The sequence below is a fragment of the Chelonoidis abingdonii genome, chromosome 2 (genome assembly GCF_003597395.2).
Source record: "Chelonoidis abingdonii isolate Lonesome George chromosome 2, CheloAbing_2.0, whole genome shotgun sequence".
In the NCBI taxonomy this organism is placed as follows: Eukaryota; Metazoa; Chordata; order Testudines; family Testudinidae; genus Chelonoidis; species Chelonoidis abingdonii.
In genome coordinates, this window is record NC_133770.1 from 3715043 (window position 1) to 3737649 (window position 22607).

At 48.7% G+C, this 22607-nt stretch overlaps 3 protein-coding genes across 9 annotated transcripts in view; 1 reads left to right on the forward strand and 2 right to left on the reverse strand.

Annotated features, from left to right (window-relative positions):
- The window catches only part of LOC116828393 (uncharacterized), a 666188-nt gene that overhangs the window by 551196 nt on the left and 92385 nt on the right, over nucleotides 1-22607 (forward strand). The window lies entirely within an intron of this gene.
- Nucleotides 145-21728, reverse strand: LOC116828424 (zinc finger protein 783-like). Its single transcript, XM_075061929.1, has 3 exons — nucleotides 21670-21728; nucleotides 932-1288; nucleotides 145-276 (listed from the first exon to the last, which is right to left on the reverse strand). Exons 1-3 carry the CDS (start codon nucleotides 21691-21693, stop codon nucleotides 145-147), a joined length of 513 nt encoding a protein of 170 aa, XP_074918030.1. The 5' UTR covers nucleotides 21694-21728.
- On the reverse strand, nucleotides 4960-21327 carry LOC116828418 (zinc finger protein 212-like). 7 transcript variants are annotated; one of them, XM_075062074.1, is made up of 10 exons: nucleotides 21111-21327; nucleotides 19720-20313; nucleotides 17034-17435; nucleotides 14393-14519; nucleotides 12622-12735; nucleotides 12324-12437; nucleotides 10205-10309; nucleotides 9467-9580; nucleotides 6760-7674; nucleotides 4960-6459 (listed from the first exon to the last, which is right to left on the reverse strand). In XM_075062074.1, exons 2-10 carry the CDS (start codon nucleotides 20071-20073, stop codon nucleotides 6428-6430), a joined length of 2277 nt encoding a protein of 758 aa, XP_074918175.1. In that variant the 5' UTR covers nucleotides 20074-20313; nucleotides 21111-21327; the 3' UTR covers nucleotides 4960-6427. The 7 variants fall into 7 exon arrangements, with proteins under 7 accessions (XP_074918175.1, XP_074918173.1, XP_074918174.1 ...); XM_075062072.1 differs by having other exon boundaries at nucleotides 4960-7674; nucleotides 19720-20145; XM_075062073.1 differs by having other exon boundaries at nucleotides 4960-7674; nucleotides 14393-14474.

A 22607-nucleotide genomic window follows, 5' to 3' on the forward strand; every position in this document is an offset into this window, starting at 1 on the left:
AGAAGCTGGAATGGTGACAGGGAGATCACTTGATGATTGCCTGTTCTGTTCAACCTCTGGGCACCTGGCACTGGCCACTGTTGAAGACAGGAAATTGGCTAGGAGGACCTTTGGTCTACCCAGTACCTGTTCGTTATGAAAACTTCATCCTACCCAAGAATCGGTCTCATAGTTCCCCTTCATCACATTCTTGTAAAGCTCTTTCTGCCATTCCTCTAAGTTCTCCCACTCCTGCTCATTAAAATAGACTGAGATGTCATCAAATGTCAGTGGCACCTGGAATCATAAGGGTTATAATAAACTTCTTTCTTAGACTATAAGGACCTGACCCAAAGCTCACTCAAGTGAATGCCAAGGACTTTCATAGGTTTTGGAGAAGAACCTTACGGCAGGGAATGCATCTTGTGCTGTGCCCTTAGATTCACCAAGACTAGAGCACTAATTTTAGCAGAAACTTTGAAGAGTCAGGGCCAAATTCAGCAAGATATATATGTCCCCTGAAAAGCCCATAGTGCCCTCACTTCCCACTGACTAAATGGAGCATTTGCAGGTGGTCTGTTGAGAGCATCTGGTGGGCTGGCTCTGGCTGAGGTTTCCAGCCACTGTTTCCAAATTGCATCAGAAATGATGCATAACTATGCTCCTACTATTACTTTTCCATATCAGCCCTTGCTGGATATGAACGGCAAACCAGTGACTGAGCTGGAAACAGAGCCTAGATGTCCTGACTCTCAGTCCTGTACATTATCCACAAACAACTGGACCAACTGGGTCTGGCCAGTGAGTTACTGGACACCTTGAAGCAGTAAGATCACTCCTTGCATCCACACTCTTATACAGTGGAGAATTAAAGGGCCTGCATATCAGAAGACAGGAAAACCCGTTCAGTGCCTAAGTTTCTACCCCTCAACACCAGCTGGGATATTGTTACCTTGGGGACTTCTCCCTTAGTGCCTGGGGGCAATCTTAAGATCCAAAAGTTCCTGTTTCTTAGCAGGTTCTCCATGTTCTCCAGCCTCCTTTGCAAGAAGTTATTCTCCTGGATCAGAGTTCCCAAAATAGTCCATTTACTCTCCAGCTGGTTACCAAATTCCATCGCTGTTCTCTCACAGTCTGTTAACTTCTTCTCAGTTGTCCCTGTTCTCCCCTCCAGATTCAGTAATCGCATGGCGTGGGAATTCACCTTCCTCTCCACGGCTTGGATGGCAGCCACTACTGTCCACAAGGAGATCTCTGTAGTGTGATGATGGGCTTCACTCACAGGAGTGTGTTCAGGGACAGCAGGAGCCTGTTTGCAAGAAGAGAAACAAAGTCAGCATCAGGGAAAAACCGCCCAAGAATTGTTTCCCTTCCTGTACTGAAGCAGATCTGAAATGGAAACTCCACAATATTTGACTCGTATGAAGTGTGGAATACTCATAGACTTTAGAGTCAAAAGGGACCATTTGATTATCTAACCTGATCTTCTGCACAGCACCAGCCAGTCAGTTTTACCCAATGACCCCCATACTGAGCCAAATAACTAAAGTAGCGGTTCTCAAACTGTGGGTCGCAATCCCCTGACTCCGTCTTCATGAGCTTGCCGGGGCTGAAGCCGGCAGCCCCATGAAGCTGAAGGTAGCGGGTGCGGTTGCCGGGTGTCCTGTTTTCAGCCAGCACGTCCAGCTGAAAGGGGACGTGGTGGCTCCAGTCAGCACCGCTGACCCGGCCGTTGACACGCGAACGGCCAAGCCGGGAGTTGGTGTTTGACACTGTCCCCCCCAAGCCCGCGCTCTGCACCCCCGGCCGGGACCTACAGCGCCCCAGGGTGCCCGTTGCGGCGGCTCCCCACAACAGAACGAAGCCCGAACATGATGGAGGGTTTCTCCGGAGCAAGGGAGGCTCCGGCACAGACCCAGACCCTCCCCCGCCGGAGCGGGCTGGGCCAGACGTGCGCCCAGGGGCGCCCCCGGGAACCGGGCTCCGTCCCTCCAGCGCCGGGAGCCTGCGGGTAGGACACAGCGCCGGGGCGGGTATCAACGCCCCGGTGTAACTGGGGAGCAGCGCCGGGCACCGGCCCCGCCGCCCGAACTCCAGCCCGGCCCGGCCGGGCAGCCCCGCGCTCCTCGCGGGCCCGGCTACCGGCCCAGCCCGGGCGGAGAAGCTCCCGGGCCGAGCTCCCCTGCTCCGGGCCCTACTGGGCAGCGGCCCGCTCGGCCATGGCCCCCCCAGTCGGGCGGGCGGGGCTTCTCCAGCGGGCCCGGCCCGGCCGAGCTCCGCTCCCGCTCCGGGCGGGCAGATCCCGGGCCGCCGTCGCCACGGGCCGCCCCGCTGCCGGGCCGAGCGCAGTGCATGCCGGGAGGGAGCCGCGGCCCCGCCCGCAGCGTCCCACCAAGAGAAGCACCTGGCGCTGAATCCGCAGGGCCGCTGCGAGCGGACAGCGCCGCCTGCCGGGCCCGTCGGAGAACGCAGCGCTTGGCCTAGAAGGTTCCCCCCAAAAGGGCCTGTCCACCCCTCCCCGGCGTGGGAGCTCCCCCAGCACCAGGCAGTGATGACCTTGTAACATACGGATATTGAGTCAGAGATTTTAACCCCCAGGGCCCATAGGATCCCCTCGACTGACCTCCTGTAGCAGCCCTCCCATTGCACCCCTCACCTGTCCTGAGCCCAAGCTCTCCTGTCCCACTAAAGCAGGGGCCAGAAAGAAATCCCCTTAAATAGCAACAGTGGGTAAGTAAATACCTGACCCTAGAGGCCGGGTCCAGGCTGGGCCGTTAAAACAGATCACACACCGAGCAAGCCCCTGCCAATTGCCTTTGAAGGGTCACACCAAATGTTATGAAATCTCCAGGAATTTGTCCAACCAAAGCTGGCAATCTTACGGAGAAGATCAAAGGCTCAGTCCACCCTCGATTTGCTCTTGTGAATAATGGAAAGACTTCAGTGGGGCAACTTCCAAACCCAGCCCTACCTGCTCCCTCACAAATAAACCACATTCTGCAGCTTGGTGCCTGGATTCTGCAGGAGTTTAGTTTAAATTAAGAAATTACAGGTCAGGTCCTCAGATGGCCTAGAGGAGCCTTGCTCTGTTGACTTCAACTGAACTGGGGTGGTGCACACCCCTGGAGGAGCTGGGCCTAGATTTTATTAAATGAGCTGAAATATGAAATGAACAGTATGCCCAGCACAGGAGCCTGCATGTTATTCATTGTGATACTGAGCACAATTTATGTTTGCAGCATTCAATAGGCCATAGATTTTTATATCAACCATGACTCACTGCATCACTGAAGTTGTATTAGGGGAAAAGATTCAGGCAGCTGGGAACTGGAGGATTAGCACAAACAGAGACATTAAAGGCAGTTTGGGACTGTAGGATAAGCACATTAGTTTGATATTTCTGCTAAAAAAATGAGTAGCAGACACTGATTTTTTCATTTAAATTACCACTGTTAGGATCCAGAAGTAGCACCCTATACAGATGTGTAGGGGGAGTTGTTTTAGACAGCCTGCCAGCAGAAGAAAGCCACACTGCATGACTTAGGCCAGGTCTACACTACAGACCTAGATCAGTATAAATGTGTCACTCAGGCTGTGAAAAATCCACCCCCGAGCAATGTCATTACACCACCTAACCCCTCCCATCAACAGCGCTGTGTTGGCAGAAGAGCTTCTCCCACCCCCATAGCTTCTGCCTCTAAGGGAAGTGAATTAACGACACCCATGAGAGACGCTCTCACAGTGGCGCTAAAGCACTACAGCGATGCATGTGAAGACCAGCCCTTAACCTTGGAAACTTGAACTGAGTGTATCTTGACAATCATGAGACCTGGACCCATAACTTGAATAAAAAACACTAGATTCTGAAACACACGCTCTCTGGGGCTGGTTCTGGATTACCACAGCATTACAAGCATTAACTTTTACCAACTCTCAACAATGATTTCAATAGGACTACTCATACTTAAAGTTATGCACCTAGACCTTGTGCTTTATAAATAGCTTCAGGTGCTCATTTTTGCTCTCCGATTTGTAGGGTGAGCTATGGTTTTGGACTGAACTGTGCTGCTTCTCATATACTGTCTTGATGTCTGAAGTCTGAGACAAAAGAATTGCCGTTCCAGATGAGACCAGTTCTCCATCCACATCCAATGGTCCATCTCTGACAGCGACCCATAGCAGCTCCTTTAGGGGAACAACAAATTCCATAATGGAAGCTTCTTCCTAATCGCAGGCAGTTCGAGACAAGTTTATCCAATAGCACCTTAATTGTTGATTGGGGGTGCGGGAGAATAAATTCCCTGAAACAGGAGAGTTTAGATCCCTTATATCTTGTTATCCTAATAAGTGTAATTGTGGCTGTTCTCATTATCTGTATAAGCATTGAATCATGCTTCCGGACCCCTACTAAAAAAACAACATTGACAATATCTTGTGGCAGAGAGTTCCACTGGCTCATTCTGTGTTGTGTAAAATAGCATTTATTTTTATTACATTTAAATTAGTTGCCTTTCAATTTCACTTGATATCCTCTTGCTCTTCTTTATGAGACAAGGAAAACAGGAGCACCCAATTTACCTTCCATGCCATTTAACTCAAGTACCAAAAATAGGGAAAAAAAGCAGACTATTAAATATTTAGCATTTTCGCTCATCTAGTTAAGTGCTGACAGAACTCCCAATCTATATCTCTAGCTCTTCCAAAAAAGACCTTTACAAAAACAGGGAAGAATAAATTTGATGTCAAGCAGGAAAAAGAAATGTTCTTTGGAAACTAACAAAAATCTTTCAGATCTTTTGTAAACATCACCATAAAAATCCCTAAGAGGACGCACACCTAATTCTTCTATCCCCTTTGCAATTCACCGTTAGGGACAGTGTGTTTTTAACCATAGTCCTCCAAAGAGGCACCAGGTCTGGTTTCTGTAGTCACCACACCCAACCCTCACCAATATGGACAATTATTTTTTGAATCAATATGTTTTGTGTCCATTTCACTTTTGTTACAATTGTTTTTATTAGAATAAATGTCAGACGGACAACGTTACATGACAGATTTGTCATCCAGGTTACAAAACAAAGAGGTACAGAAGAAAGGCAGACAAGAGCTTTGCATGGCAACCAGATCCATTTCAAGACGGTTCAGATGCAGACTATATACAGCCCACCCAGTAATAAAACCAAATTAAGCCTCATATGGTACAAAAAGCAAAAGCAAAATGGTACCCAGCAATAGCAGAGGGGAATATAAGTAACCTGGTGTTATTAAAACACCGGGGCGAGTGGAAGTGGAAGGTGAGGAGGGGTATCAGAAGCAACACACATTTACATAAGAAAAACCATGCCATTTCCGTAACTTCACAAACCTGGAATTTCCATGCTCAGAGCATTTATGAAACTGCTCCCAAACTGTAGCATCATCGGGAGAATCGTTGACGCTACCCAAGTTCAGCTTCTCAGTGTTCATAACAGCCCACTATTCCCCACAAACCATTCATAGTGGAGAAGGATCATCAGCCATTCCCACCAGTGAGCAATGATGGGGTTTAGCTGCCATTATACATGTGAGATCGTATGTCCCTATAAAAACCCACACAGAGAGATGCAAGAAAAAAAACCCTAAACAAACAAAACTCAAGAAGGACAGGCCAGGTGCAGCCCTAATGCTGAGATTATCCTCTGAACCTCGGACCAAAAGAACCCTATTTTGGAAGAGAGCCAGTGAGAGAAGGGCTTCGGCGCTACAGGACGGCGACACCTTCCTACTGGGAGAGCAGGTATTAGGACACAAATCTTGCAGCAACAACTGATGAGATTTCAGCCCCATTGACTAACCTAAATGCCTAGCCCTGACTCTGCTCATCGGGACCCAGACATGCTGCCCCACCAGCCCAGCTCACAGGGAACTGTGGGGCAAGCTTGTGAACATTCGGTCTGATGCCTTCAGAAGTCATTTATCCAGCAAGGTGGCACATATAAATAGCACTGCACAGACCTAAACTTGGACACTGCCCCAAGGCCCAGAGTTTACCAGCGAAGTAGGACAAGATGCGGCACAGGAACACAGATCGGGAGTGGGGATTATTGACTGGCAGGAGGAGGAAGGGACAGGGGTTGCTTGGAGAGGAGAAATGGCTCAGTGCAGATGAGAATAAGGAGATCGCTCCGGGGGTGGGGGGGAGCATGATCCTGAGAAGGGGAGGAGTCAGGCAGACCTAGGAAGAAGGATCTGGACTCAGCACTCCGAGGTTTTTACCATGAAGGTACCAGGTATTTGCCAAACTGCAGCAGTTAACCCTTTCACGCAGGCAGATTTCTTCAGGCTCTGGTGAGCTAGAGAGCAGGCTTTTAGCCACCTGCCCTTTGTCAGATCCTGCCTCCCCCTGCAGCGTCAAGTGAGCAAAGCACTGGAATCTCGCGTGCTTTAGTCAGCTGGTGCAGAGCAGAGATCAGACGCTCTTCACGGGTTTGTCCAGGGAGCCTGCAGGAGGACGAGATGCCGGGGGAGCAGCCCTTGAGTGCTGCCCAACAAAGTCATTTACAATTGGCCAGGGAGGGCCCCACCCCCCACCCACCCACCCTCCAGCCCCAAGGCCGGAAGGAGGTTGTGGGCGCTTTTCCAGCCTACCAAGCGCAGGGTTGAACTGGTCGGGACGTAAGGCACTAGTTACCACCTAATCACCCATCCCACTCCCTGGTGCTTTCCTGGTCTCCAGTCTTTGCCCTGGGGAAGCCTGCTCGGTCTGGTCTCCCCTCTGCTGACCCTGTGGCGGCGTCGTACCTGGGAAGTCAGCCCTGCACTTTGCGTGCTTGCAGGGCGTCCCGGTCTCGTGGCTCTGCAGATGCTTGTGGAAGCTGGTCCTGACCTTGTAGGTCTTCTCGCAGACGGTGCATCGGAACGGCCTCTCCCCAGAGCAGGCTCGCTGGCCACTGGGCAGATGCTGCTTCTGAGCGGATGTCTCCCCACCCTCAGCGCACTGGCCGGCCTTCCCCCCAGCCTGGCGCCGCTGGCCCACACAGAGCTTGGCGTGGCAGCTGCAGCCCTTGTCACAGCAGCTGCAGCCCTTGTCACGCTCCGTGCAGTCCTGGGGATTCTCCTTCCCGTGGCCCCGCTGGTGCCTGAGGAACCTCCCCTTCAGCTGGAAGCTCTTTCCGCACACAACGCACTGGAACAGCCTCTCCTCCACCCGGACTTGTCGGTGATTCAGAAGGAACCACTTCCGACTGCAGGTCTGCTCACCACCGGCGTATTTGTATGGCCTCTCCCCACTGTGGCTCACATAGTGTTGGATGAACTCCAAATGGCACCGGAAGCTCCTGGCACACTCGGTGCACTGATAAGGTCTCTCTCTGGCACGGCTCCTGTGCTGTTTCCCAAAGCTCACTTTCAGCCGGAAGCTCTTCCCACCCTTAGTACATGTGACATATGGCCTCCCTCCCGCGTGGCTTGCCTGATGGACGAGGAGAGGCTTGATGCCACTGAAATCTCTTCCACGTGGAGTCGGCTCCCCCAAGACAATGCCTGCCGGGCTCCTTGGCAGCGTCACAGAGCCGCACTGACCCTCCCAGGCTGTGGTAGCAGCCAGACTCTGCGAAACACTTTCCCCTGAACTTCCCAGGAGCATGTCATGTGGCTCCAGGTCTTCAGGATCTTCCTCATGCTCCTGCACCTCTGTTTTAATCACAATCATCTCATCTGCAGCAATAGAGAGAGAATTAGAGACACCACTCCCTTGGCCTGCGAGCCAGGGAAAGGAAGCCTCAGCTGATTCAGCCATTCAGTGACTCAATGCAGAAAAATAAACGTGTCGGCTTACTGAACTTGGCCGGTAAAGTAGACAAGGGTACAGTGTTCAAAAGAACCTAGGGGACTTATGAAATTTACTCCTGTGTTGAAAAGTTACTAGAGACTTTTGAAACTGGGATTAAGGTGCTTTTGAAAACTTTACCCAAGATAAATAATGAGTGCGCACACACGATCTAGGGCGCGGTTTTCAAATCACCAGAGCAACCGCCCTTCCTGCTCAGCACTTCTGAAAAGCATCTAAACTGAGAGGAGATCTCTCGCCTGAAAACTTGTCTGTAAACCAGAAGCTTCACATCTTTGGGTGGAGCTCTGGGAAAAGGGCGTATTTAAGTAGCAGGGAGTATGAAGGGTCAGCGCCAAGTCCAGAAAGTCTAGACAACTGCAGAGCAAAATCTATCTAGTTAAGGTTGAAATTCTGTTCCATTATAATCCTATTTTCAGAAACTCAGTCTTCAAAAGTTACCCGTTTGCCCTGAAACTTTTCATACCTGGTCTGAAGCCAAAGGAGATTTCTTTTTCACCCCCTTCCAAAAGTTGGAGTGAGATCTGTCTGGATATTCATGGAGAAAGATAATTAACCTTCTCAGTTTTGTAATTTTGCTGCTGATATGGGCGCTAAGTAGTATCTTAAACTTGTGGGTCAAATTCTCAGCTGGGGTAAATCATCATTCCTCCCCTAGGCACCGACTCCATGGGTGCTCCGGAGCTGGAGCACCCATGTGGGGGGGGAAATCAGTGGGAGAGCTCCCTGACCTGCTCCACCTCACCCCCTCCGTTTCATCCCCTGAGTGCGCCACGTCCCCGCTCCTCTGCCTATCTCCCAGCGCTTGCTGCCACCAAACAGCTGTAGCAAGCTCTGGGCTTTGGGGGGAGGAGCGGGAATGTGGCGTGCTCAGGAGAGGAAGTGGGGAAGAGGTGAGATGGGGTGGGGATTTGGAGAAGGAGTCAGAATAAGGGCAGGGGTGGTTGAGCACCCACTGGCGCCAGTAAAAGTCAGCGCCTATGATTCCTCCATTGACCTTGATGGAGCTCCACCAATTTACAACAGCTGAGGATCTAGCCCATTTCAGATTTCACGTGTGGCTAGTCAGTGAGGAATAACTGCTTAGTACATTCTGGGGGGCAAGTTTTAAACAGTAAAGTCATAACGCATAAAAAGTGTTCTTTGTGAATGTGCTGTAAAAATGTCTATGAAATAGTTAGTCGGTGATTCAGTACAGCTGCAGCGTTTACACTGTGCTACCCTGCCAATGCTGCTGCTGGGCATTTGATATATTTACTGAGTGCTGCAAACACACACAACATACAGTGTTGCAAAAACCTGACAGACACGTCTCAATAGCAGCACAGGTAGCTTCTCCCTCCTCCCCTATTCTTTTTCCTCTTTTCTGTCCTTTTAAAAGAAAAGAGACGAAAAAAATTAAATGCAAAAAAAATCTTGTGTTAATGCAATGCTAGACTCAGAGGTTTGAGCTAAGAACGATGGGTAATGCATAAGTGAAGATTCGGCTAATGTTAATTCAGCTACATCATGCGACGGTCAAGCTTACGAAACAGCAATTCTCTTGTAATAGTTCCCTTTGGATAGTGTCGAGATTGCAAATCGTCTCCTGGATTTGAGGAAAAGAGGATTTCCAGCTGTTATTTCACAGCCTATCAAAGCTATTACAATCCATCTCACCTGTGCAGAGCTCTGTATGGATTCGCCTCTCCTCCAACACCTGCATATCCCGCACACTTGGCTCTTCCTCGACGTCCCTCCGACATGAAGCGTCGCGTGCAGAAGCTGGGGGTCCTGTTCGTGGCAAACAGAGTAACGCATTGCTTGGCTGATCTCCACAAACACTACACAAGGAAATGTAAACTGATCGTAATCCAGTGCTGTTTCTGGGCTGGAGGAGACACACATTCTGATGGGCTACAAACGCTTCTCTGAGGATCCAGAGGAAACAAATGCAGAAGGGCTCAAAGCCTGGAGAACTTGAGATGGGTAGAAATCCAAAGGTGCTGGCTGCATCCATAAAGGGGCAGGTGGTACCAATAGGCATGGGTCTAAAATGGAGCTGTGCAGAACAGCATTGCCTCAGGCTTTGCTTCGGGAGAGCTCCCTGGGAGCCCAGAGTCTGCACCAGCCCTTCGGCGGGGGCAGTGTACACTCACCTCTGTCGTTGGCCAGCCCTGCTGGTAGTGTGGAAGTGGTGGGGGGGTGGGGTAAGGACCTATTGTCTCCTTTTGGGGGTACAGCTCACTAGGGGACTAGTAGGGAGCAACATCAGCACCAAGGACTGCAACTGCCAGGATAGGAGAAGGTGCCTTGAACTATAATCTCTTGCTCATCTGTACAGGGACCAGCCAGAGTCTGGGCCAAAGGTTTCACTGGATTTCCCTCACTGTTTGGGCAGCTTAGCGCATCACTCACCAGCACTGGGGTCTGTACAGAGCTCTCCTTCCCCAAAGCGGTCCCGATTCTCAGCACTGGACTGTTCCTCTCGTTTAATCCATGATAAAGCATCACAGCCGGAGACTGTATAATTGGTTCGTAGAAAGAGGTAATAATAGAGGCTGTGATTTATTCATACATCTCACTGACTCATTCTCACAAGCATCAGGTGCGATATTAATCTGAAGAGATACACACACAGGCTAAACTAGAAATAACATCGTGATTGTCCATCCCTTCCCATTAAGTGCTGACATGGGCAGAGATTAGTCCCCAAGACAGTTTCACAGAGAAGGGGGGACTTTGGAAAGAGTTCTCATCTCTCTTGACTATGTAACAACTGCTTTAGTGCAGCGATGGATGCTGTAGAAATATAAAGAGATATGGTAGAAAATGATAAAAGGGCCTAGCCACTACAGCAATGGACATACTAGAAATACCCAGGATGGACAGGGAATTATACAATCTGTAAAAACCAGCAAAGGTTTTGTGGAGGGCTAGTTTCTCTTTCTTTAAGCTCTGTGGATATCCAGAGAATGCTCACAGAGGTAAGTCCAAAAGTGGGCAATTGGTATAACCACATGTGCAACATTACACAGCTTTAGGTCATTGTTAAAAATCATTTAGATAGTGCTGCAGACTCTAGACAGCACATCAAACCACACTGAAGTATTCAGATTCATTGATTTTTAATGCCAGAAGGGACCATGATATCTTACCTGATTTCCTGCATGATGCAGACCAAAGAAAATCACCCAACAATTTCTACATCAAGCCCTAACTTTGGTTTGAACTACACACTGGCAAAAGGGAGGCTATAGGTGATCTTGGTGATACAAAAGACAATATGCAGGTATATACAAGCACACGATAAATGCCACAGGAATAGATAAGGAGATAGCATCAAGGCATATGTATGATGCTATCAGTACAGAATGGGTGTATTACTAATCTCTTAGCTAAATTAGAAAGTACTGTACTGGTATATATAAGGAGAGGTTGAATTGTGTCAGTCTGTAGCGGCTACAACAGCCTGCCCACATTTCCTGGTTGCTGTTACCTTGTGCTCCAGAATCTAAACTTTCATTTAAAAAAAAAAAAAAAATCTGGCGCTTATAGTTGCATGCTGACTGAATTTAATCAACACAATTATATCTGCTTGAGTGTGCAAACAGCTTTGAACTATAGCTCAGAAAGATACACACTGCTCCTATTCAAATTGATAAGGTGTGGCCTCTGGAGCCTACTGGTGGCAACTGAACTCCCAACATTTTAAACTTTCACAGCTGATTGAAGCTCACAAGGGGGGAAAAAATGGGAAGTATCACGTAATGACCTGAATCATCCATTGTGGAGTCCCAAAACGGCAAAGCAGAGATTGGAAGTGGGTCTTAGGAAGAATCCTACCACTTTTTTCATCTCTGATCACACTGTGCAAGCAGGTATAAGAAGATGGGTATTTGGAGGTAAATATTTCTACCTGTTATCCTGCATTTTGACAGAAGATCAATAACTTTCCTTCTGTCAAACATGTTAACTGTAGAGTGGTAAGTGCTGTTAGGCAGTGGTAGAAAGCTGGCATTAGATACTGGATTCTGTAAATTGAGGTAGATCTAATTACTCCTTCACCATTACCTTCATTTTGCTGTCAATCAATGTGTCTATTTCAGAGGCATTTATTTTACCCCACTGATATGAACCTCTCTCACTTTTTCCTCTTCACTAACTCACAACTCCAAGTGTAGTTTGAGAACAGCTGTTCAGCAGGCGACCAAGGAATTGATTTGGTCTGACTCTGGCTGTTCCAACAGTTTTCATTTCTTTTAGTTGTTGAGGCTCAAATGGGAGCCACTGTCGAGTTACATTATTTTTGGTTGGGTGGCTGCTCTTGCAAGTCGGAAAACGTGGTTTATCTTGTTACTGTTGCATTCAATTGAGGTCTGGCTTGGGCAGAATTGCCAGCTTTCTCCTTCACTCACCCTTGTGTAGAAGGACAGCACAAGCCCAATGGGACTTACAGGATGTCTAGCCTTTGTGCAGGTGCCCTGGCTGAAAAGGTGAACTTTACCCTTTGGAATGGTTTCAATCCATTACTGACCTGTGGTGGGGTCTGCAGGGATACCTCTTTCCTTAGCATCGCCCTGTTCCCCGACACACGGCTCTGCGCCTTGTTCGATCTGGCACAACCGGCCAGGTGCAGCAACGGGAGAGTCTGCTCGATGGGGAGGGGAGGAAAGAGAGAGAATTCCACTATGTTTATTGAATATCTGTTTAGCTGCTGGCAGCACATCACAATGTCTGAAAAGCTAGAGCCACCAAGGTTCACAAGAACTTTGGTTCTTGCTTTGCCCTTCCCATGCTCTTTCTAAATTACTGTATTTTAATCCATTACTCACTGACACGCGATTTAATAGAGATTTTCCTTTCTTCAGAGTCCGGAGGATCCCCGATATACAGCTCCTCCCCTCGCTCCATCCGGGACAGGATGTCAGGTTTAGAAACAGCATAGTCTGTTCATGGGAGATGATATTAGATAGGATACGGCAAGATGTTTTATTCAGATCAGTTATACAGGGATTAAAATAATCCTTTCAACTGAGATATTCATTAGCTATTTATAACAAATCAGTTTCAATGAAAAGTAGAACCTGGTTTACTTAAACATTGGCTAGTGAGGGGCCAATCCTGCAGGTGCTTATTTCCAAGCACAGGACTTATTGTGGCGAGTAGGGCCATTAACTTCCCCAGTCATCGCTGTTATTACCTGCAATATAGTAGCACCTAGAGGCTCCAAACAAGATCAGGGCCCCATTGTCTCTACTGCCCAAATGCTGGTTCTTTTCGCTCCCCATGTTATGGATAATGAGGCTGGGATGAATAGCCTGGATTCATCATCCAAACTGCTGATATTGCTCCAGAGAGGCCAGATTCTGGGGAAGATCTTGGAAGCTCTTTTACTGGAGGAGGTTAATTCTATGTTCTCCTTTGGGAATGATGAATGGCTGGTCATTTCAAGGCTTGATGCCAGAGCCTGAATTGGACCCTGGGATTGTGTTTACTGTGGGGGATGTGAAGAGATCATTCAACACCCTTCTCCTCTGTTCCCAGCAGGGGCTGTGAGTTGGACTCTAAGTTGGTTCCAAGCGTTCGTTACACCATACAATCATTTGACCATGGGGGAAAGGGTCCCTAAATGGAAGAGTTATTGTATGTCAGTACAGCATATTACTCAAGAACAAAGCAACTCCATAGGGATTGACGCATGGTCATTGCATCATAGCTACACTGTTGAGGACGGAGGACACCAGAATGCCAAAGCAGCTGGGGACTGGAAAACTGGAAGCGGGTAACTGTACACGAGGCAGTCACAAGAAACTTTTCAAGGACACACCGCAGCACAATCTGAAACAGTGCAACATTGCAACTGGGAGTTGTCAGCAACAGACAGATCGCTCTGGCGAGCAACCAGGGATGGGGTTACTCAGATCGTGATCCTGAGGCACTGAGTCATATACAGCAGCAGGCACAGAGCATAATCCCTTCCTCAATCCTGAGCTGCATATGCCCTCGATGCGGAAGGACTGACACTCTCACATCGGCCTTTTCAACCCCAATGTAACACTGTCATCAGCATCATTTTTGGTCACCAAGGATAACAATTCCTCAAGAATGGTGAATTTTAATTAGCTATTCTGTCCCTGACTACACAAAATCAGCCATGCTGGGGGGAAACCCACAAAGTTAAAGCACTGTTCCTTCTCCAGTACAGACGGGACCGTCAGTGCTAATGATCTTATGCTTCCCCTAGATCTGCAGGAGGAAGTGCACCTGCTTGGGGTTTATATTGCCCTGGAGTTGACTCTTTAGTTGTTTCTCTTTCCAGAGATTTTGTATCAACAGCTGACATGGAAACTAGTAGCTTTCTGTATCTAGACTGAACTTGAACCTGTAGCTCCCACTCTGCGTCCAGTACGGGATAAGAAGTGGGGGCCTTAGGCCCACTAATGTATATTTTGGTATTTCTTCCACAGAAGGATGAGAGGAACTTGAGCTTTCCTAAACTAATGACATTGGCCCAGCAAAAATCAAAGGAACTGTGAGCGAGAGGAAATCCAGTCCATGAAAGTTCTCACCACTTCTAATAAAGGAGTGAAAACTGATCCTTACCCAGTGAGATCAGGGTCTCATAATTCCCCTTCATCGTGTTTTTGTAAAGCTCCTTCTGCCATTCATTCAAGCTTTTCCATTCCTGCTCGTTGAAATAGACCGAGATGTCATCAAATGTCACCGGCACCTGAAATCACAAGGGGGAGACACCCACCACCTTCTGATTCTGTCACACTGACCTCTTTATTTAAACTCTAAGAATGCTTTAAAGTTATTTTGAGTTTAGCAAGAATCAAGATAGTATGGGCCAGATATTTAGCTAGCATAAATCAGCAATACTCCACTGACTTCAAAGCAGCTACGCCTAGTTACACTAGCTGAGGATCTGGCCCCATACAAGAGTCAGAGTTTCCAGCTTGACACTGTTGTTATTTAACATGATAGTAGGTCCCTGAGGCCCCCGTCAAGATCCATCTCTATTGTCCTTGCAGAAACACGTGAGAAGCAGAGTGTTTATAACAGGTTATCTTTGAACACGGAGATTTAGAGAAATGTTGGATTGCAAACATTGCAGTTTGCTACTCTTCTGAATCTGGGATTTTGTTCTGTCCATTATAGCAACAGGATGCTTAAAACCAGAGCTTTGGTTCATGCCCATCTCTAAATTACCAGTAATTGTTCATAAAAGCAAAGCTAACATTGAGCTCCTCTATTAATTCACAGAGCAAGCAATGGCAACCCCATCTTTACTGTCATCTGGAAGGATCACATTTAAAGAACAGGGTTGTTCCATGTCTGCAGCCCATTCAGACATTGGCTTTTCCATCTGCCAACCAGGGGGAATAGCTAGCGCTAGTTGTGCCAGTGGTTTCCATGATTGGAAACCTGTCTGCAGAGAATGTCTGAGCCCATAACCACCCATCCACTCTCATGCAGGATAATGGGAGTTTAATCAAATAAAAAATTATTCACTTTGCAATCTGCAGCTTAAGCATCTTTGATTTTTCAATGAGAAGGGTCTAACTAACATTCACTGAATTTGACTGAACAGCTCCAAGGAACCAGAATCAGCTGAGAAGCACACTAAATGCCAGTCAGTAAGGTGCATTAACTAACCACATATGACTGGATTGTTTTCACTGTGTTGGAATTTCATAACATTCAATTTGAGTAACACTGACGTTAACTGATCTAGGCAGTTCCCATTTGCACCCCCTCTGTTCATGGGTCCATCTATACAATTCTCTCCCATGTGCAGCAAGTTTCTGAAGAAAAACAGACAGGAAAGCGTACCAGAGAGAGGCAAAGTAGGTTTCATTGCAAGTGGGGTTTCACACACAAAAGAAAAGCTTGTGTGTGGAGAATCCAACCTCTTTCAGGCTGGTAAGCTTATTAGAATCACTCAACTGGTCTCTGGGATGAGAGGGTAACATTTTGAACTGCACAGGCCCAGGAGGAAGTGCAGCGTGCTGCGGGGGAAGGCTCTCAAACGGCAAAGAGGCAGTGGGGAAAGTCAAAAACCCAAAGGGCAGGTAAGAGCAGAAAGGAAGGCTAGTCAAGTGGCTACAGCGCTAGCCGGGGTTCAATTCTTGTTCTTCCATGAATATCCCGAGGAACCTTGGGCAAATCACAGTCTCTCTGTGCCTCAGATTCACACCTGGGGATTACAGCACTGCCTGACCTCCCAGGGGAGTTGTGAGGATAAACACGTTAAAAGATGGGGAGGCACTGTTATCCAGGGCCATATAAGTACCTAAAATAGACAGATGGGGGTGGAGGGGTCTCTCTCCTTTCTCTGGCTATAACTTTGGGCTTCTGTGCTTTCCTTAATCTGGAGGGGATTTTCCAGATGTTAGATTTGTTCTTCCATTCCCTCCCCTTTCCTACAACTGCTCCCACCACCATGAAACAGGCATGGGGTGAAAGTTGTCTAACTAGTTCTGACCAGCGTGGCGGTTGGCTCAAAAAACCCTCTGCAGCCCCGTCAAATCTGAGCGCTTTTAGAACAGCAAAGACAGAGATTGGATGGGGAAAAGAACAGGCCTGTGAAAAAAATCCCTTGTGTATCTAGTAATAGAAGGGACTTACTTAATAAACCTTTTAACATGGTATGGCCCCTTCCATTTGAAGCATTAAAAATGCTTTGCTAACACTGGTGGCTTAAATCTCAGGTATCCCTGTGCAGGAGGTAAATATCATCCCCATTTTAAAGATGAGGCTCAGAGAAGTTAAGAGGCATATCCAAGACCATACGGGAAGTTTGCAGCAGAGCTGGGAAATTAATCATAGAATTACAGCAGGGTAGGACTGAAAGGGACTCAGTAGATCATCTAGTCCAGTCCCTTGTACTCAAGACAGGACTAAATAATAACTAGACTCAGGTCTCGATTCCCAGACCTGCACGTTAACTACAAGACCATCCTTTCTACTCCATGCTGACTTCCACCTCCTTAGTGCTAGCGGAGATGTGCTACTACAATGCTTATTTTCCTACCTCATCACTTTGACCGTGTCACCCTCCACTGCCCATCACATCAACAAGAAACATCTCCTTGTCTTTACCCCCATTCCAGCTCATCTGATCCTTCTAGCATAGATTCCTTGGGATCTTTCTGTTGCGTTTGTACAGCACTGCCACAGTAGGGTCCTGGTCCATGACTGGGGCTCTTAGGCATTACCACCATATAGATAAACTAGTTACCTTGGGGACCTCCCCATTAGTGCCTGGGGGGAGTCTCAGGATCCAGAAGTTCCTGTTCTTCAGCAGGTTCTCCATGTTCTCCAGCCTCCTCTGCAGCAGCCCGTACTCCTGGATCAGAGTTCCCAGCACAGCCCATTTACTCTCCAGCTGGTTCCCAAACTCCACGACAGTTTTCTCACAGCCTATTAGTTTTTTTTCAGCCATCCACATTCTCCCTTCCAGACCCAGCAACCTTGTGGCGTGAGAATCTAATTTCCTCTCAACAGCTTGGATGGCAGCTAATACAGTCTGAAGGGAAGCCTCTGCACTTGGAGGTGATGTTTCTTGTTCAGACATTTGCTCAGGGAGGACCAGTGGCTGTAAGATGGCCAGGGGCCGTGGTTCCACCTCCCATTCATCAGCCTGTTTCAAGGACGGAAAATGAAAACAGAGTTGGGGTCATGTTCCCTATCGGCAAAGTTAGCTTAAAACACAAAAAAACAGGACAAGCAGCCGCTCACATGCACCAGGCCGCCCAGACTGTTCAAGGGTTGCATCTTTGTCATCATCATTGGCTCACATTCCAGAAGTGATGGTTAAAAAGCTGCTGACATTTTCATTATAATCCTCAATTATAAGGGTCAATGGGAATGGCACTGAACTGAAATGTCCCATGCAGCTCGGGTTTTATCCTAATTTGTTTGAGGAAAACTGCAATATAAGGCAAGAGCTTTTCTAGTCACGTTCATTTACGAACAAAAGTCAATCACTGCAACAGTCTTACGAGAAGAGAATCGATGAGCCTGGCATGAGGTCTCCTTGCCACAGGGCCCCAGAAACTCCCAGGGAATGTCCGCACTGGATCTGGAGGGGGAATTCCCTGCTTGAAGACACACACTGGCACTAGCTCTAGAGAAGCGTAGTGTTAGCTGTGAGTGGCAGGAAGTGCTAGCTGTTCTGAGGACACACTGCCCAAGTCCAGCAGCACACACTCAGGGGGGGCTCGCCCCTCCCACTGCTCGCACCACCGCAACTGTGCTCTATTTTAGCATGTTAACTCGATCCGAGCTAATGCAAATATGCCTCCTTAAAATGGGAGTCACACAACCAACTTGCAGTGTGGACATACCCTGGGTCTCTCACTCTCTTATGGCCCATCTGCACACCAACATTTATCCCGTCAGGAGAGGGTGTTATATCCCAGCAGGGAGCAGATGGGATGGAAACAAACTAACTGTACAAAATCAGTGCTACAGTCTGTACAAACTTCAATCTCTCAACATCTCAGGTAGGTAGGCAAGTATCCTTATCTCCAGCATTCACATGCAAAAACCATTTAGAAACATTAAGCAACTTGCACAAGGGCACAGAGTAAAGGTGTCTGGACCAACATTTGAATCCACGTCCCCTTCTTCTCCTCATGTCCTTGTCACTAACTTCATGTTTTTCCAGAACTGTCCCCAAATAATATCTAATGTCTTAGATCACTATGCTTCCTAGGCAAATCATTTCACTATGTCCTAGTTTTCCTCTCCGTAAATTAAGATCTCCTCTCCTCAGTCATCAAACTTACTTGACATGCTTTATTTAGGAAGCCAAGTATCAGAGGGGTAGCCGTCTTAGTCTGGATCTGTAAAAGCAGCAGAGAATCCTGTGGCACCTTATAGACAAACAGACATTTTGTAGCATGAGCTTTCGTGAGTGAATACCCACTTTGTCGGATGCATGTAGTGGAAATTTCCAGGGGCAGGTATATATATATGCAAGCAAGCTACTAGAGATAACGAGGTTATCAATATCAATATTGAACTAACCTCGTTATCTCTAGCTTGTTTGCATATATATACCTGCCCCTGGAAATTTCCACTACATGCATCTGACGAAGTGGGTGTTCACCCACGAAAGCTCATGCTCCAATACGTCTGTTAGTCTATAAGGTGCCACAGGATTCTTTGCTGCTTTTAAATAAAGTATGATTATCGCTGTTTGTACAGATGGGAAAACTGAGACCTGCTGGGGATAAGAAGCTTGCCTCAGGAGCATTGTGGTCCAGCAGTTTAAATACAGGCCTGAGCATCAGGAGAGCTAGGTGTGTGAGAGCATGAACCTCCATTTATCACCTCCCCAATTAGACAGAAGACTGCAGTGAACCCTGCTTATGAAGCACTAGAGAAGCATAAAGCATTATTAAGGCCAGTCAGTAGCAGACACGGAAACAGAGTTCAGGGGTCTTAGGCCTGTGCTCATTTCTCTAGGGCTACAGAGATCCTCCAGGTTGAAGTTTCAATCACCTCTTTTGTCTCAACCAACTTCCCCCCCCTAAAAAAACTGCTATATTTTTGCCAAAAAGTTTCCCCAACATCTAAAACCAGCTAATTCCATGTAGAGATCGGCAACAAATATTCACCCAGTTCTAATCCCAATACTTTGCATTTCTGCAGCACTTTCCTTTGGAGGACCTCAAAGCAATTTACAAATACAGACGCATTAAGACTCATAACCACCCCAGGGAAGGATAAGTATTATTCCCCAGGTAGAGACAGAGAAACTGAGGTTAAGTGGCCTGTCCAAAAGAATCACAAAGCAAGTCAGTACAGAAGTGGGAACAGAAACCATGACTCCTGGCACTCAATCCTTTGCTTCAGCCATGAACTGGCCTTCCTCTCAATATAAACACAGTGTTATTTATCAACCAACATTTAGGTACCTCTTGGATGATTTTTTTCCGGAAGGTTCCTCTTCCTTTTGGTTGTGATGGGGACTGTGGGTTCCCGTTCGCGCTCGGGCAGACGTTCAGAGTCGGAACTGCTGTTTTGGTTAGAAGCAACCGCTTTCCAAATTCTAATTTTTTTTGCGTCACGCTTGAAATGTCAAAGCACTCGTCCGTGAAGTGCGCAGAGCAGATCAGTGAGCGGTCATGTCCCCCTCTCCAGTCTGCTCTCTTCATCCGAACAAATCTGTCCCAAAGGCTCCTAACGTGAGGGTCTTTTGGAAATTTGAACAAAGATACACCATCTTGGGTGGTGTTGGAACACCTGGCCACTACGCAGCGAGCTGGCATGGTTTGTAATGTAAAATGTTACTAAGTTACAATGTCACTAGCAGGCAAGTTCTAGAGATTCCTCCAGCTGATCTGTTAGGAAAGAGACGTCAAAGGTTTCTAAGTAGCTCTGGGAGTTGGTTGCATCCCTTGTCTCCTAGTATAGTTCTTACACTGTAGCTGTTCGGGTTAATGTTCAGAATCCAAACTAGTGAGAACACTCCCTTTGTCAAACTCCTTGGCTTTTTATTTGAATGACACCTAAAAAGCAGAGAGAAAACCCTCTCATGCACATAACTCTAATGATGTTGTGTAGCCACACAAGGTGCATGTAAATATTCAGTTACTTATTTTAAATACAAAATTATCCAATGCTTTACGAGCCTGGTTTTGAAAAGGTTAGGTGTGGAACTGCACATACAAAAGGAGTGCACAATTACATGCACACAATCCAGGTAATATGCCTGGTTCTGGTCATTTCCATTCATTCCCCAGCCCGGAAGAAGAGCTCTGGCTGCCTGAAAAGCTTGTCTCCCTCACCAACAGAAGTTGGCCCAATAGAAGATATTACTGCACCCACCTTGTCTCTCTAATATCCTGGGACCAACATGGCTACAACTACACTGTACAGCACATTGGCAGTTACGCAGTTTGTGTGCACAGTCATAACCGCATGTGAAACATGCGCATCTAGAAGTTTTCAATGTTGGGCCCTACCTGTTCAAACTACTGTGCTCCTCCCCTTCCGATCAAGAGTCTTTCATCCCTGCACATCAAAGCACTTCAAGAACCATTAACGCATTTTCAGAATCCTTATGTGAGAAATAAGAATCTATTCCCACTCCCAGTTTACAGCTTGCATGTGCCAGGCTGTCAGGGATGAAATGCCCACTGCTTAATTTGTGCCAGGGCTTCCCGGAGCTGAGCCCAGGCACCTCTAGGCTTAGCACTTCATATCCCCAGCATCTCCGTCCTTGCCATGTCAGTTATGAAAGTCAAAAAATTGCCTGAGCCCCAGCACCACTTTCATTACAAATTAAGCCCTGGAAACAACTCACCCAAGTCAGTAGCCAAGTCAGAAATAGAATCCAGGCTGCTTGACATTAGGTAACACACTGACACTGCAATGAGCCTCCTGCCTAAAGCGATGCTGGTGCCCTGTTAAAAGCCCCTGCAGCCGCCAGGCCCTGACTACCACCTTCCTGGCTGCACCTAAGTACGAGCTCCAAAGCCCAGCTGAGGCAGGTGAGCGAGGGGCTAACCAGAAATCAGGCCGGGTCCCTGCTAGTCTCCCCCTGCCCGGCTGCACAGGCAGCGGCAGCGCTCGGCCCCGCTCTCTCTGGCGCTGGCTGCGCCCAGGGGCCGGGGGCCCACAGCACTACGCCCCCCCGGACTGGAAGTCAGGAGCGGACCCCGCAGGGACAGGCAGCTCTGCCCGTGGGACCGCTCTGTACCCGCCGTCCCTTCGGAGCAGCCGTGTAGACGCCCCGCCCAAGGGGTCTCGAGCCAGCCCCTGCGGGAGCCGGGGGCGCTGGGCCAACGTGCCGCGGCTCTGCAAGGAGCCCGCGGGCCAGGCACCGGGGCTACGTACCGCAGCGCCCCTGCTCCGGGCCCTACCTGGGCAGCGGCCCGCTCGGCCATGGCCCCCCCGGGGGGCTGCGCGGGGCTTCTCCAGTCGGGCCCGGCCCGCCGAGCTCCGCTCCGCTCCGGCTGGGCAGATCCCGCTGCCGGGCGGAGCAAGCGAGCGCAGCCGGAGGGAGCGAGGGAGCCGGGCCTGGCTGCGGCGGGGAGCGGAGCGGGGCGGCAGCGGCCCCTGCCGGTGGAAGGTCGGAACCGGCGGCGGCTGCCGCTTTGTTGCCGGGGGACTTTTGTTAGCGGTTGTCACACGTGTCAATACGGCTTCAGAGCGGGGCCGGGCCGGGGGGCCACCCGAAGGGCAAAGCCGCGAACTAATGGGCGGGTCCTTTAACTGGGCTCCGGTCACGCTCCGTGCAGGTAGGGAGAGGTTTAGCACCTGTGAGTGGCAGAAGAAAGGGGCCCCCTCGCCCCTGTGACTGACTGTCAGCCTGAACCCCGGTCAGGAGCTCTTTTCTCCTCCCACCCATGAGCCTTGGCCTCCATCCCACATCCTCAGAGCACGAAATCCATGGCCGTTTGGAGCCTTTGAGGATCTGGGCCCTACTCGGAGGCTGGAACAATTTATATAGTGGGGGTGCAGAGAGCAGTGGAACCAAACTGTAAAACCTGGGTATGATGGAAACCACTTCCAGCCGGGCGTGAGTAGCACCCCAAGTTCCAGCACCTATGGCCCTACTCCTCCTTTTCCCCTTCTCTCCCACTCTCACTCCCCCTTTTTCCCCTACCACACCCATCCACTCTCCAGCCTCTGTTTCCCTTCACTCCAGCCCCAGCAACAGGCTCCCTTGTGGGTAATTTGCTGGAGGCACCAGTGTAAGTGGACAGCTGCATTCCACACCCACCAAGGGTTCTGAGGGGCCTTCAGGTGTCACATCAGCAGGTGAATACAACAAATGAGCAGATGGGTCGGTGGAGAA